Genomic DNA, 16,978 nt, shown 5'->3' on the forward strand with positions numbered 1-16,978 from the left:
CGAGTAAACGAGGGAGGGTAATTTAAATAACACTTTTTTTTATACAAGTCTTCAAGACTGTTGATAAAAATTTTGCATCTGTTAATTATATCGATTATTCTAATTGGTCTGATAATTTGAAGAGGAAAATTGGAAAACAAATTTGACGAATAAACTTGAAATTAATATTGCTAATATTTATATATTTTATACGACAATTGCGACAATTTTTTAAAAAATTAAATTAGATTTCCCGATCTCTTTTCGATTTAATCATGTGCCGATTTAATCACACGATATTTTTTCAAGGATCCCTCAAAACCAAATAATAAGCATATCCTGTACAACACACCAGGCAAATATACATTAGCGGATGCACTCCGTCTTCCATTTTGTTTGCAACTCTCCCCCTCGAAAAACAAATAATCTGCAATCTGAGAAACATATACAAATTTACTTTAAACCAATTCGCATCGATTTTTGGGGGATCTTTTCTCAAATGATCGCCTCAAGCAGAATTATATTACCAACTGTCTTTCCTCTCCTTATTATTATTATTATTAAAGAAACACGTCTGGAGTTAAAATTCAAAAAGGAAGAGGTCAATCTGAAAACAACCCGAGCTCCACAAACCAACCTGACCCATCTAATTCACTCGTGAGCAACAACGACGGTGCAACACGATTTACAGCGCTGAGTTCTCCACGAGTCCGTCATTCTCCCGTGGCAACGAAAGCAACGGCCAACCTACATTTCTTCCCCCTCCACTTGGAACCGACGAGGAGCAGAGAAGACGCCTCGCCATTCGGTAATTTACGTACCTCATTAGACCGTGACTTCATCCGGAACACTCGCTGAAAAGCTCTCCCTCTCTTTTTCTCTCTCTCCACTTTTTTCTTTCTTCCTTCCCTTTTTTCGCAACTTGGCTTTCGGGGATCCTTGGAACGGCCCGAGGAAGGAACGAAAGGAGGTGCAGGACGGTGGTCTGAATTGAGATTCGCGAGACACGGGAGGGGAGAGAGAGGTAGAGAGAAGAGAGAGGGAAATAGGTAAGAAGAGCGCATTTTCCAACGCATCGGATATTCCTTCAGCGGCGTCCATCTCGGCGGCCTCTCCACATCGCTCCCGGTTTCAAGCGTGATGAATTAATGACGACGCGTTCAAATGTTAATCACCTCGGCCCCCGAGCGTAATACTATCGATCCCTTCTAATTTCGACGAGGGGAAGGTCGGCCGATCTCTGACCCGCTTCTCTCTCTCTCTTTCTTTCTTTCTCTTTTTATTTCTCGCAGGGGAGGGAGAGGGGGAAAGTGTTGCTCGATCGAGCCGTATTTTCACGAGAACGATGGATGCGTGTCGCGACCTATATCTTTGGGACGAGCTTGTTCCAGTTCTCGAGCGTTGCGTTGTTTCGAAGAGAGCTTTTCTTGGGAGGGAGACTGTTAAAGGGAGTGGACACGAAAGTCTTTGCACCGTGTTTAATTTTGGAAATTTAACGTTTAATCAATTTCAACGCTCGAAAGAGTAGAAATTGAGAATTATTTATTTATTTATTTATTCCTTTTTTACGTAGCAAGGATATTATAAAATAAATATTCGTTCGAAGGAATAATAAATTTCGTTTCTTTCAGAATTTTTGGGAAATTACTCGTGCAATTAAAAATATCAACTCGAGGAAAGGAAGGGAATGTAGGAATCTTTCTGCGATGAATTTCTTTGTAAATTGGGATCGCAGAGAGAGGGGGGAGGAAAAGGGACGAAGAAAGAGACGTTGTATACGTAACGAGAACGTCATTGTACAAGTCTGTGACGATGCACGCTATCTTTATTTTAGATTTACTGGCAGAATCTTTGCTACGATTCTTTCTGATCTTTATTTCCGTTTGCAGCTCGATTTTTCCACTTCTATAATCCGATTACCCGTGCTCGAGAAATCTGGCTTCACAGTTATAAGGCATGGCAGCTTCGATATTCCTCTTATTTATTTCTTCTATCGCGAATGCGAGCGGTATTTTAAATAAAAATCCCAAACGTGATGGAATAAGCGCTTTTCTTTTTTTCTTCCCTCTTTTTTCCCGATAATTTTTAATCATCGATATACGGGACGAATGGAAGGAGAATATCCACTCATTTCGAAATAATATCTTAAAAATTTTCCACTCTCTGCAAAGATATTCCGCATTCTTTCTTTCTTTCTTCGCTTTCCTTTTATTTTATTCGTATTAATTAATTTTCTCCCGATCGTCGTTGCTGATTTAAAAGTGATTCGGAATGCAAAAAGAAAAAAAAAATATTTCTCAAAATTACCATCTCAAAAGTTAGAATTAAAATTTTCGGGAAAGCGCTTAAACGCGCTTTTTAACGCGTTCTTTTTTCTTAAAATACCCGTGAAAAGAAACTACTTTCCTTTATTATTCGCGACCTGCAATTAGCCGATCGTTTTAACGTAGACATCCGACCTTCCCCCGAGAATCTCGCTCCTAGCAACAAGATCTCGAAGCGAAAAGCGGGGCAGGATGCGGTGCAAAGGTGTCGCGTATCAAAAGATCACGTCCGGGAAAACAAAATGCAAGAAAGGGAAAAAGGAGGAGGAGGAAAGAAGAAAAAAAGGACGGAGAAAAAACTGTGCACGCCAAGCGAATGGAAACGCGGTGAAAAAGAAGAAGAAAATCGAGCAAAATTTGAATACAAGGCAGTATAACACAAGGAAAATGGCAGCAGGGATGATATTTATCCGATCTTTTTATACGATTGTATAAAAAATTATTCAAAATTATACAAAACAATGGAATTTTTCCCTTAGAACTGGAGAGACATTTCCAAAAGTTTTCCTTTTTTTCCAAATTTTAAGCGATACGAGAATGTACGAATGTTATCGATCGATGGAATTTCAATTTTCACGGGGTGCGCTGTGTTGACGTATTCTACTCTGCGAGAACACCATTGGAGTAGCGAAAAAATAAAATCGGTTAAAAATTTCGAATGAAGTTTACCGGAAGAAATTTACTCATTGAAACAGCGTGTTGCTCGTGGCCATTACAGTCGATCCAGTAGGTTTTCGTGTTACAAACTACAAATTATAATCCCCGATTATAATTGTAATTATTATTCGAATTATCAAATTATTTATCGAAGCAACTTCAACTGGAACTAAATTTTTAGAGAAGGAAATAAACGTTTAAAGAGATAAATGTAGAAAAATACCGCTTATTTTATCAAGTTGCAGCAAGCAATCGAGCAATTGAAGTTTGCATTAGACGAAACAAAACAGGAATAGAACAGCAATGTAATGTAACCGAGATATACAGGCCTCGTTCTATTTCTGTCTCTAGATTCATTTTAAATTTCAAACTTCAATTTTCTTAACAAACTCTCACCCTTTCCTTTTCTATTTATTACTCTAAAATCGGGCCAAATCATTATTATTATTATTATTCCTCAACTGAATAAGTAAAATTCTCAACGCTATTACGAACAATGAAACACAGATTTTCGCAGCTCGCAACAAATACATGTCCTTCGCTCGATGAAATCTCGTTTTAAAAAAACTTTCCACGAATCGTGTAAAAAGATCATCCGAGGGAACATTTTCGAACTCGAATTAAAAAAAAAAAAGGAAACTTACGGAATTCACCAAACGTGAGAACCAAACAATCTCGTAACGTAATTGCGAAGGTGAGAGAGGAAAGTAGAATGATAATAGAAGAAAGAAAAAGGAGAGAAAGAAACGATGCAGGACACGCAATTCATAGGCGATTAGCAAAAGATAATTGGCGATTACTAGTGGACTCAGCTGAGGATCGATGACTCGTGGAGGGAAAAGGACGAGATCGAACAGCTGGCCTTTAAATCGGCTGCTTACTTAGCTGAGACCACTGTAATGGTGGAGCAGGGAGCTGTGCTAAAATGCCTCTGAGAGGTACATAAATATATATATATTGAAGTGGAAATGGAGAAATATTTACAAATGTATTTACGTGCTGTTAAATGCCATTAAATGGTGAAGGGTTGATCCTGAAATGATCGTGAATATCTTTTTAGGTAAAAAATATAAGAAATGTCAAAAGTGTCGAAGGGAGAGAGGAAATTTTTGTTTAAAAAGAAAATAATAATACGAATAATCTCTCTATCTTTGCTGGAGATTTTCGATGCAGATTATCGTATCTCTGTATTTCAACTAGAATTTAAGAAAAGGGGAATAGATATAGAAGAGGAAGGAGAGAATTAAAGGGACGATATATGGCGAGAAAAAAATATTATACCACGATATCGAATACTCACTGGATACTATTCCAATCAAACGTAAGAGATATATAAGAATCTCTGTTAAAATCCACTTATCTCTTTCTCTCTCTCTCTCTTCTCTCAGAAGAGCAAAAAAATCATCATTCCCCCTCCAATTTGCAGCATGATCATCAGGGCCACCCAAAATGCCAATGACAGGAGAGGAGAATAGGGGAAAAAAAGAGAAAAAGCCTGTGTCTCAATGGGACATTCTTAAAGGGAGTGGGCGAGCAAAAGTGGCAAAGACGTAAAAAAATCCTCGTTTCCTTCCAGAGGCATATCATCCAACTCCCCACGGTATATATATGTTCAACGACGAAAACGCAGATCTGTGCGAGTCTCGTTGGAGTGTTTTTCTTTTTTTTTTTTTTCGATGGAAGGGAGAGAAGAAGAAAGAAAGAAAGGAAAAATTCGTGCTACGAGAGATCAAGGGGATAAAAGAAAAGAAAAGAAAAACGAAGGGATGAGAGATGATCGAGCGATGATCGAGTCCGAGAGGACATCGATGGCGATCTCTCAATGCCTTCCTCGATCGAGAGAGGACCGAGAGAGGAAAGGGAGAGGAAAGAAATAGGTGCGGATATGTATCGTGATCACGCGAAGGAACGATCGTCGATGATGATACGAGACGAGATATGAGAATCGAGACAAGATTATATATATATACATATATCGGGGGTAAATGTGTCGCACAGGGATGCTGCGTTTTCGTCGGGATTGCGTTTCGTTGACACGGTGTCTTGTATGCGGCTAGCGTAGCATAAAATGAAACCTACTTCGATCCAGAGATTTGTAAAGCCCACCTCGGCCATTTTTGACTTTGCATATTCGATTCGTATTGCTCCCCGGTCGGAGGAGAGGAGAAAGGATCCTTGGAGAGTGGCCATCGCCTGGGCCGCGTAGCGAACGTCTTGATATTCGACAAAGGCCACTGGCGACCCTCCCTTCGTGTGCATACGAAGCCGGGAGAAACCAGGAAAACTGTGCATAAATAAGAGAAGCGTACAATACGTGCTCTAGTTAGTTATGACAGACGGTACTCTGGTCAAAAGAGAAGGGTATCTGTGTATATATATGTGTGTGTGTGTGTGTATTCGTATGCGTTTGATATGCGTTTGGTCGTTGGTTGATTGTGTATTGATGATTGGCGGGAATTCGGTGACGCTGATTGAACAGCGAGACGAGGCATCGTGACATTGTTTCTTAAGGAGCATTTTCTTTTTTTTTTTTTGTTTATTTTTTTTTTTAGAAAGGCGATACTGTTAGGTAGAAAATTTTTGTTGGTCGTTAGAAAGGTGATACTGTTTGTTAGAGATTGTTACACGAGGGTTATACAAGCACGATTAATGAGAATATATACAGGGAAGAGTTGTGCTTACTTTATGATATAGCCAGTGTTGCGCTCAATTAATTTACTGTTTTGCCTTTTGGTGTGTGCATAACAAGGTGTACATAAAATATGGAGGAAACTAAAATATGCCACTTTTTCACGATAAAAGAAACTAATAAATTTCCTTACCATTTTACGATCTATCGTTCAATTATAGATATACAAATACCGCTCAAGTTAAAAATATTAAAGCTTGATTTTCAATAAATCAAATTATAATAATAAATTTAATTTCGGATATTGAATTTTATTTTAAACGTGTGACTCGTATTTGTTCTTATTTTGATTCAATTTCGTGGAATAAAAAAGGATTTAATATTTATCGAATACATTTTATTAAAGAATAATAAAGTGGAAAAAAAACTTTCTTCCGATGATTTATAAATTCAACTTGAACATTACCGGAACAAGCGTATTGATTCGTTATACTGCATCGTTCTCAGCAGGATTTAAATTCGTTTGGCGTGTACGAAGACCGATTATCGAGAAATTTATATCCCGATCGATCGATAGTTACTATGCTATTAGAGGAAGTATCGATATCGATTACGCTTGATTTACCGCGACTCTGCCAGGTACCGTGTAACCGCTGCGAATTTCGTTTTTTCCAATTATAGTATAGTATTTATTATAGTTAACAAATACTTTCACTGCTTTCTTTTTTTTTTACCTTTAATCGAAAGAAATTTATCACGAATTATCTCGTGATTTACGACCATTTCCGACTTTGATTTCACGTATACGATGTTTCTATTAACGATATTCGCGATGGATACGCCATCTGGTTAGTTTGATTCCTATTTGCGTAGAAATATTTATCTATATACTTTATATATTTTGAATCGTGTGAAAATAGATAATAATTTAAAGATAAATTTTGATTGAAATATTAAAATTCTCGTGTAAATAACGATATTCGTGTTAAAATATTTATATTTATATTATTTTTACGCGAAACAGTAAACTAGTGCATGTAATAATGTTTGAGGTTATGGTTATCAATCCTTGATGAAATAACAAAAAGTTCAAAGCAAGTAACGTAGAAAATAATTATATATTTATATAAATACCTCTTTTTATTTTATTAAATTTAATAAAATAGAAATCCGTTTATCAAGAAGATATTATTCAAAGTTATATATGGAATAACTAAATATTTAAACGTTCGTAAACATATATGTGAAATTGTTTAAAAGTTTAATCTTTTATAACGGTTATATGTTTTCATTGATGCTCGTTCGCTGTTCTCGCGATGCATTTACTGTGTTTTATGCGTGTATATCAGAGTGTTAATCAATGCCACTAAATATTTCAATACTGATAATTACAGGTACTAGCACAGGTGCGTCTTACGACTACGAGCTACAACTGGTGGCAAAAAATGAATTAGCGGATGTCAGTGATATACATTTCTTGAAGGCAGTGCTGTTATTCGATTTCAAAAGAAGCACTTGGTAAATCCAATATTTTGTAATACGTGATAAGCTCTTTTGATTGTTTCTTCGATATAAAAGGTGTCTCAACAAAACATGTATAGAAATAAATTAAAAAGCGTATTATTTCGTAAACGATTTCCTCAAAAAAGGAAATCTTACTTGTATCGAGACACCTTCTATTTAAAGAATTTTAACCGAATATTAACCCTCTATAATATCTTATCATTTAAATGTTACGTATTTACTTTCTTATTACTCGAGTTTTATTTTATTTTCATACCGTGATATTTCGTCAATACGAAATTCTCATTTCAACGTGAAATAACATTTATCCATAATTGATCCATAATAGATTTTGTAATTAAATTTGAAAAATCGTGAACAAATTACACTTTCCTCTTTGGTAAACGAGCCAAAATCTAGTTATAGAGGGTTAAGGACGCGTTAGAGCGTGTGCACCGTATATAGAGAGAGAGGAAATGCGGTTGATTCGGCGGTGACCTATATCGTTCTCTTAAATTCGTAGCCGCGTAATTGTTTCCAGACCGGGTATGCTAGATTTGTCATTTCCAGTTCATTGCACTATGGTCCGAATATACATGTAAAAATTTAATTTCGACCCGGTTAACCGTAATATTTTCTATTCATTTTATTCGTCCTTTAATTCCGCATGGATATACACGTTGATACACGTTTTAATTTATGTTTTCAACCAGATAATCGAGTGGTATTTTTGATAAGATAATTATGCAAATTTTCCATCTCTTTCCGTAGAAATGCTCGGAACGAGCTTAATTTACATTGTCCGCAACAATATAGTTGAATTACAGAATGAATAAATGTCAAACACAAATTGTGCGGACGGAAGATAGAAATATTTCAAGTCATTCGTGCGAATATTCAAATGAAAGGATGTATCAATTTCTTTCAATTGCAATTATTATTTGAACTCGAGGGAAAAACTTTATACGTCTCATTCCTGTCTTCCAAATTTTCCAATTTTCCAATTTTTGCAAACGTACTGCCAAAAATAAAACACGATAAAAAAATACAATATACCCTCTCTAATATCTAAAACGAAAAATCTCTAAATATTCAATCGAAATTACAGTGTTTAAAAATAAATAATGCCTTATATTCACCGCTGTTTGGCGAAATGGGCGAATATATCTCTAAGAATAAGAACGAGAATCGAGCATATCTTAAAAATAGCGTGGAAGTAAACGAAAAAAAAAAAAAAAAAAGAGGCTTGGGAAGAAAAGGGATAAAAGGCGATTGACGTGCGAGATATCGACGTTCGTTTGAAATAAGAATTGCAAAGGGTAAACGGGGTCGAGCCACCCCGGCTGTACCAGAAATGAACTCGCCATTCACCGTGTAAGCGAAGCTGCGGGCCAACGCTTCTTCTCTCTATCTCGCGATGAATGAACTGGATATGACGTCAGTCGTCCGTATCTGACGCAACCGTGTCCGTTATCGATTTCCCCTTTTGCATCGGCGCCGAAATAACCTGCGAGCCAATAGAAGCCGTTGTGAGAACCCGTCTCGACCGTCCATTTTTCTTTCCTCTTCCTCATCGATCCTCGTCTTCGATTCTTATTCACTCTCACAATTTTCCTCTTTTTCACGAAATTTCTCTCTCTTTTGTTTCCCCCTCCCAGATCGAGTCGAAAATATTATTCCAAAATGATTTTCCATCCAGCTTTATATCTTCACCGTGTATCACGACAATGTACAACAAACGAGATAAATTAACGAGTAATACATCGAGAGTGAAAGTCTCGTTGTATTAATGTTATCGTCCACCCGTTGAGAGAAATATTCTCGCGAGAGGTCGCTCGAATCGCTTCATCCTCACGGACGAAGATATCTGATCGAATGGTCGAATCGAATGAGCGAAACAACGTATTGCACGTATAATTTCCAAAGATTAATTAATCTCGTTGTTAGAGATACAAAGGTGATCGATTTGCAAGATCGGTCGAAAAGAAGGACGGAAACGAAGATAGAGGTGTTTTTGCTCCGCGAGTATGAGAAAATATCGTTACGTATGAATTCGCGTTGAACCGAGTCGATAATAGAGAACTCTGCACGTATCCTGTCTGTACGATTTTTGGCTGTATTCGAACGCGCGGCCCGATACATTTTCATCAAGATGAAAAGTCCCGCAGACACTTGCTACTCGTTTGCTCTCCTTTCTTCTTGCATTCACGTTTCACGCGATTGGAACACGGTGATATTTGAAAGACTCGGGTCGGGTTTTTCGTAATTAAAACTCGGTTGATACTCTTGCGTTATTTAAACTTGATAAAATTGTTATTATTATTTTTTTTTCAAGTCAGAAAAGAAGTGATTTTCGCGCAAGTTTCGACGTATATTTGGAGGAGATTCGAGAATTTATAAACTGGATCCAAAGCGCGCGTTATTTTAAGCTACGTATAAATTAGGAATTAGGAGCATCGAAACTACCTGATCCTTCGAGAGTTTACCGCGCCGGGGATATCTAATATCCTCTCAACAATTTCTCTCACGAACGATTAAAAGCGTGCGCAGGCGTGAAAACAGCTCACAGACTTTCTCATCGAAAAATTTCGTAAACACACACGTTTAATTGCCAATTATTCTTTATCTTTGAAATTTTATTTCTAATAAAATATTATTACCGCCAAGAGTATACTTATATTTTTTTAAATAACAACCGTACACGAATATTCCATTTCTCATCTACCGTTCTAATTCTCAAATGGAAATTGCAACAGTTTCACGAATAAGACTCGTCGAAAAGAATTTCTCGGCTGCACCGAGGAGCCGCTTCGAATCGTGGGAAGGTTCTGCATGGCGGAGCACGCGAAAATATAATATTCGCTACAACGCGGCCATGACGATATCCGGCCAGAGACGTAATATCCTTTCTCAAGACTTTTCGAACGTGGATTCGAAAATTCAAATCTCGGATTAATCTTTTACCCCGATTCTCGAAATTCATTTTCGCTCCATCTCTCTTCATCGTTTCGTTCGAAGAATTTCGAGTTTGTTTCGAGTGGGAAAAATTTGTGAAAATTTTTTCGCGACGACGAGTCTCGACGGGGAGGAAAAGGAGGAGGAGAAGAGGATTCGTACTCGCGAAGCTGAGATGAAAAAAAATACGAATTAAAATGGTCGGGCAAGCGGTGTCGTTTATGGAGCTTCTATTTTGAAGAGAAAGACTTTGAAAATCAACGAGGCGTGCCACGGTTGTTTGACTGATTTGGCTCGGTCTAATAAATCTCGTCGCACGCTTTCGAGATTATGCACGATAGAGAGGCCATTGGATAGCGATCGAAGCTGGATAAACACTCGTGTTGATGTTCAAATTCTTGTTATTTAATTTTTCTTGCTTCGTTCAAAGCAAATCGATCAATTATAAATTCATTTTTGAATAATTTTTTCGAAGCTTCTTCCAATGAATTACTACTTTCTGCAATCGTGATTCCTCTTTTTTAAAATAATTATCGAGTATTTATATTTATAATTTACAATCGAGTCGAATGGTAAAAATTCCACGGTTCCATTCCAATTCATATTTTCCACAATAATTTTAACGCACGAATTTTTATCCTAATCGAATTAAACCACGCTTTCTCCAAATATTTATTATCCCACACCGTCTTAATCCTTCTTTCAAATCAACTCGAATTTTTACAATTCGAATCGAATCGATTAATCAACCGCTTCTCCGTTAAACCACGCTCTCCCCAATAAATAAATTTCCATCTTTCGATTCCTATTTTCCAAAACAATTTCCAAATTAACTCGAATCGATTTGATTAAAATCAAAATTTTCCAATTTAACAGTAATAATAGTAATAATCGTGAATATACTTCAAGCAACGAGAACGAATTATTTAATCATTTTTGTCCGATCCAAACTGCTAAACTATAATTTACGAGGTGTAACGTATGCGATGGCAAAAGTCGCGCGCACGCGTCAATTAGCATAACTCGGTAACCGAGTCAATTTTAGCAAACCGCCGTTTCCAATTTCATTTTCAGACGAGAAATTTGTTCCGGTGGACAAATTCGAGCGGCCGGCTTTCGCCACGAGTTCTTCTTCTTCCTCGGTCTCCAAGGATCATTCGTGTACAAACGCAAAAACTTGAGACGTTCCGAGCCGAATCATCCAATTTTCACTTTACAATTTCAACGTAGATTTTAAGAAGAGAGAATAAGAATTTTTATACATCTATATATATACATATAAATAGAAAGATGGACACGTTCTTTTGAAAAATAAGATAGAGTTATATATATTTCAAGAATTTGAATATCAAGTATTGTTGCCTTTGACGAAGCGTAATAATTTAAAAAGGAAGAAAAAAATCGACTGTCTTCTTTAGTAAGTTTAATTATTTCCGAGTTGAAGCTGAAAGAGCTATTAGAATTCTCATTTAAATTTCTTACAGCGACAAGTCGATACGGAAAATTATGAAAACTTTAAATTAACCGCCATTTCTCTGAAAATAATTGTTTCACTTCCTTGTGTAAACTTATCGCGTGAGAAACCTAGTTTCTTTGTTTTAACCTAGAAATTTATGAAAGAATAACAATTCCAAGATATATTTTTCTAAATTTCAATCCATCGTTTTCGCGATTCCTGTGTCACTTTGGCGCTTTAATACTCTATTTTATTACGGTCCAATCCGTTATTTCGGCTCCTTCGAGTCTTTTCTTATTTTTGCGAGCGTCGATTTTACGTTACTCGTTGGAGAGATACCAAAATACGCGTGTAAACCATGCCAGAAAATTATCATAGGTTCGATGAGATTGTTACAGTGAAAGTAATAAAATTTAATAACAAACAGCATATATGTTATTATTAAAATTCGAAATCGGTCGATATTCGACCTAGTTTGTCAAAAAGTATCGGAAACAATTTGGAACTGTACTGTTGTTCTTACAAAATTCACTAATATATTTCATAACCTAACCTCAAATCGAAAGAAATATAAAGCATCTAACCTACAGTATCCAATTCCAAATTGTTTTCAATCATATCAACGAATTTCGAATTCTGCAATAACATACCATCAAACACACCATCTGTATACATTTATAAAATTAACCCTTCATAATTATCCTCCCCCAGTTTTGCAACTTGACAGATGCAAACATCTGTAAATTCGAATTCAAAACTTGGAATCGTGACTGCATATATATATATATTACGCGCAGAGCTCTGGAGATTTCTAGAGTGAAGAAGAAATCTCGTTTATTAAAGAAAAAGAAAAAAAAAAGCACCGCATCGATGAAGAATCGAGATCCGGAGTGAATCGAATATCGATAAAAAGGATGTGATGGCACGCTCTCTGACCTGCTGAAGATATCCTTGAGCTCGTGCTCGGACACGAATTGGCCGAGGTTGGCCACGAAGAGGGTGGAACAGGGCGCGTTGCTCACTGCTATGTTCGGTTGGGACGAGGGTGAACCAACCGGCGATGCCAGTGCCGGCGAGGGTAGGAAGTGGGGTAGCGACGCGTGTATCGACGTCAGCGTCGTGGGATGCGGCAGAGACATGGGCGCCTGCAAAAAGAAAACAGAAACAACAATTTTTCATCGTTATCCCCTAACTATCGATTGATTCGTGTTCCGTCACTCGGAGCTTATATGTACTTTTTCCTTTCGTTTCGAAAGAAACAAAATGTTTAATTGATTTCATTTTTCGATGAAAGACGGAGAAAAGAGTTTCTTACATATCTACGTCGCAGTTTTCGTCGCAGTTTCAATTTTCTTCTCCTTTGATTTGAACACGTTCGAGAGAGAGAAAGAATAAATATTTTGTTTACGCACGATTTGAATTAATATTTCGATTATAAATCATTTTCTTTAAATTTAAACACCTTTTCAAGTTAACAATTCTGGGAACGATAATGAACAACTCAAGTCGAAATTTTTAGAAATCGAATAGTTACGAAAGTTAATCGGAGACATCCATTGTTAATTCCACTGAAAAAAAAAGGCATACGTAAATTTGAAATTTTCCCAATATTTGCCCAAACGACGAGTTAATATCGTCCAATACCGATGCATAATTCAGATGCAATCGACGAGACATAGGCCAGCAGGCCGTGCAACTAGGAACTAGAGTCCATGACCGAGTTACGGAGCGTGGATTAATTAACGCAAGAACCGTGTTAAATATACGCGGGGATAATTTGCAGCAACGTTACAAGAAGCTAGCTATTTATTTAATGATGGAACGATTCACGGCCGTGAAGCGGATCACTTTTTCGCTCGTAAATGGGCGCGCGCGCGAGCCCATGACCACTTCTCCTTCCCCCGTGACAAATTGTGCCTCAATCTATACTTTTTTCTTCCTGCGAGTGGCAATTGTAAAATTAATATTTTCGCGAGTGAATAATTTTTTTTTTCAAATTATTTCAAGTCCCTTCTGTAATCGAGAATAAGAATATTACGAATAAGTAATAGTGATACAAAAGGGGGAAAAATTTCTATTACTCGAACGAGCAATACAAGCCCACATCGTGTAACCGCGATTAAGTCGCAATTCCGCATCACGATATATCGGTGTTACAGTAATGCCCGTGTAATTACGTATTGCGCTACTTGCCTCGGATATCCTGTATTGCCGCACCGTTGCTGCGTTTTCTTTTGTCGTGGCCGGTTTGCAAAATCGACAACTCTCCTTTCTTTCGACGTTTGTCTCCGTCTCTCTTTTTTTTTCTTTGCATCGTACCGCGCGTTTACGACCTACATCTCCAAAAGTAATATTTTTCCATTCGTTAGAGATAGAATATTGTTAACACGACGTTGCGACTTTATCATTCGATGGTAACAATTTGTTTCGTACAGAAACTTTTCGTGGATGAAAATTAATTTTTTTTTTTTCTTTCGAAGAAATATTTTGAATTGGAAACGTGCTTCTCTAAATGAAGAAAAGAAAATTTTCGAGAAAGAGATTTACTCGATAAATCTTTGGAAAGTATCGAATAGTATTTTCAAATAGAAAGAAGAAATTTTCCAATAAAAATATCTAAGGTATTTATTTTTTCCAATGGGATAAATACAATCAGAATTGAACTGTGTGTACTCGAAAAAGAAGAAATCTCGATGGATGGATTCGAGAAGGAAAATATTTTCACGTGTATCCTTTATATCCTTTTCGATTCGAACGATTCCATCTATTTTCCTTTTACACCGATTCTCTCTCTCTCTCTCTCTCTCTTCTCTACGGAATGTCACGGAACAGAAACGGAATTAGGAAAATCTCGAGTCGCTGTGGAAACTCTGTTCTGGTGAAAGCGCAGAATGCGAAGTTGGCGAGTGAAATATTCTCTATTTAGCCGAGCTTCCGCCTCATTATCACGTCAAGTGGATTCCGCGGAACATTTTTATTTCCAGCGGAGGAAAATAGTGGTATTTACAAGCGGCTGAAATGGCTGGTTTCCACCGGATGCTTCCCCTCTTTTGGATTAAAGAATTAAATAAACGTCAATATTTATCCGTATAATATTACGAATCGCCTTTTAGTAAACCGTCCATCTTTGTTTAATTCAAAAAGGGAAGACGAACAATTTTTAAAAAATTGTGTCTCTTTCTCTTTCCTCTTTTTTCTTACGCGATTTTTATCCATTATTTTTCCTTTCCCTTCCGAAATTGTCGGTTTTAATTGCGAAACGACTCGGAATGGAATTATTCCATTAGATCGTTTTAATTGGAGATTTGTTTTATCGCGCGCAATTATTTCACGATTATTGGGCGATTAAGCGATACAAGATTTTCAAATTAACGGTGCCATTGATTCGAAGACGAGGCTTCCATCGAAAGCTCGATCTAAAAGCTCTCTTGTCCTCCCGTTCGATTCTCTTCCTTTTTAAACTCGATAAAAACGATTATTCTACGTCTTTAATATTTTGAATTTTCGTTTCATACCGAATCGAGGATTATTATAAATAATCATTAGTGGATCGAACTAAAGATTTTAAAGAAAACAGATTTCTCTCCAAGCCGAATCAATCGAGGAAACGTATATTCAAAACGTGTGTTCTTTCTCGATTCACCTTTCTAAAAGCTTTCGATCTCCAAAATCTCCACAACATCTCACAATACTGAAATAATTAAAATTCACAATTCTCTTCCAACGAACGCATCACGATCAATTCCAAAATTAAAAATTAAAAAGTTCCTTCTTAAACAAAAATTGAGTTCCATTATCAAACACTTATCACGATATTAAAAATCATCTTACTAAATTTTTCCTCGAAGAAAAAGAGAGAGAGAGAGACAAAAAAACGAAAAATAAAAAAAAGCAAACAAACTCGTGTCCCGATTTAAAACATTCCCAGACATTTCTTTAATTTATATACCAATCCTTTTATTTTTCACCGCGAAAAATATTCCTCGATCGATCAAGCGATTCTCTCTCTCTCTCTCTCTTTCTCACGCGTTATCAATAGAAAAAAGAAGAAAAAGAAAAAGTTAGTTACAGCGAGAAAAAGGGAGAAAAAGTGTGGGATACGTGGCTGGTGCGTGATAGGTACCCGCGTGAACCTGGCACAGAACTAGGCTGATATTAAAAATCAATAGCTGCTGGCTGTTTCCCCAATTCGTACCCGGTTGTACCAGCATCGTTGCCGCCGGTTGTAACCGGGGCAGAGGCTACGTTCCGTTGAAAATTTGCACGATACAAGGAGAGAAAAACGAATGGAATGGAGAAAGGAAATGATAGAAATATAAAAGAAGAAGAAAAGAGGAGGAGGAGGAGGAGGAACGAAGAAACAATTCCTTCTTATTTACGATGGGCTTGATAGTCGCGATAATTAACTCAGCCAAGTAATTAACTTGTGCTTTGGAAGGTTTAGACGGTGTTGAAAATCGATATCCTCGTGCTGGTGATCGAACCATTGCCATTCTCATTTTCTTTGATTTCGGGTTTTTAGAGAAAATTTCTTTTTTTTTTGATTTCGCGCTCTTCGAAGATTGTATAGTTTTTGGGGATATATTATTTTGTGAAACTTTTTGCTTTTGAAGTTGTATTGTGATTTTTTGAATTAATTTAATTGGATAGAATTTTTTTTTTTCGGACGAGGTTACGCTTTTGGAGAGATTTGTAGAACGTTAGATTCGTTGGAATACGCGAGCTTTGTGAAAAAATTTTTGTTTTTGGACGAGATTATGTAATTTTTGAATTAATTTGAAATTGTGAAAATTTTTCCATGATTATATAGTTTTTGTAAAGAGAGATTGCAGTATCAAAATATAATTATCATTTGGTATCACTTCGAAGATTAATCAATTAGTGGAGTCGTCAATTAGTTGAAAGATCGGAAATGATGCAGCGGATTAATATAAATTAGAATTTTCACATTTTTATAGAATAACAAGTGTCGAAATTGACGCTTGTGTTAAAAAATTTTACTACATTAAAAAAAAAAAGAACAAAGCTACAGTAATCGCAATACACGAACTTTAGTTCAAACTCGTTCTCTATATATCAACTACGATCGAGCCAAAGTTTCTTTTCTTTGTATATCGGCTAAAAATTGTGGAATCACTTTCTATTCGTTTTTATTATCGATTCAAAATTATTCTTTCCTCGTTTGTTTGAACAAACTTTGTTTATTTCGAGTTTATTTCTAATATAAATTTTCTCTTTCGAGTTCAAGATTTAATTAAGAAAGTTTTTTATAGTAATTAGAATCTTTAAAATTTTTTTAAAATTCTAACGAACTCTGCACAGTGATCAATTTTAATTCAACAATATTCCAAAGTAATTAAAATTTCCTAATTCTAGATAATATGGAACGTATAACAAATAAATTTTGATTTTGAAATTTCTTAAAATAACTACACAACCTACTTCTCTTCTTTGAATCTTCACCTTCCATAGAAC

The 16,978-nt window shown here is 36.4% G+C and overlaps 1 protein-coding gene and 1 long non-coding RNA gene across 14 annotated transcripts in view; one reads left to right on the forward strand and one right to left on the reverse strand.

Moving 5' to 3' along the window:
* LOC107999277 (protein couch potato) overlaps positions 1-16,978 on the reverse strand; it is a 159,538-nt gene that overhangs the window by 14,959 nt on the left and 127,601 nt on the right. For 8 of the 13 annotated variants that reach the window (XM_062077302.1, XM_062077301.1, XM_062077297.1 and 5 more), the window contains 2 exons: positions 12,440-12,648; positions 5,040-5,244 (listed from right to left, as the gene is read on the reverse strand). In XM_062077302.1, the coding sequence (XP_061933286.1) occupies positions 5,040-5,244; positions 12,440-12,648 (414 nt within the window). Of the gene's footprint in view, positions 1-5,039; positions 5,245-8,441; positions 12,649-16,978 lie in introns of those variants that run through there. The other 5 variants (XM_062077303.1, XM_062077298.1, XM_062077307.1 and 2 more) reach the window with 3 other exon arrangements.
* LOC114577319 (uncharacterized) lies at positions 6,392-11,930 on the forward strand. The gene is made up of 2 exons (XR_003697312.2): positions 6,392-7,107; positions 11,122-11,930. It is a non-coding gene; the product is annotated as an uncharacterized LOC114577319 (long non-coding RNA).

This window comes from Apis cerana, linkage group LG7 (genome assembly GCF_029169275.1).
Source record: "Apis cerana isolate GH-2021 linkage group LG7, AcerK_1.0, whole genome shotgun sequence".
Taxonomy (NCBI): Eukaryota; Metazoa; Arthropoda; class Insecta; order Hymenoptera; family Apidae; genus Apis; species Apis cerana.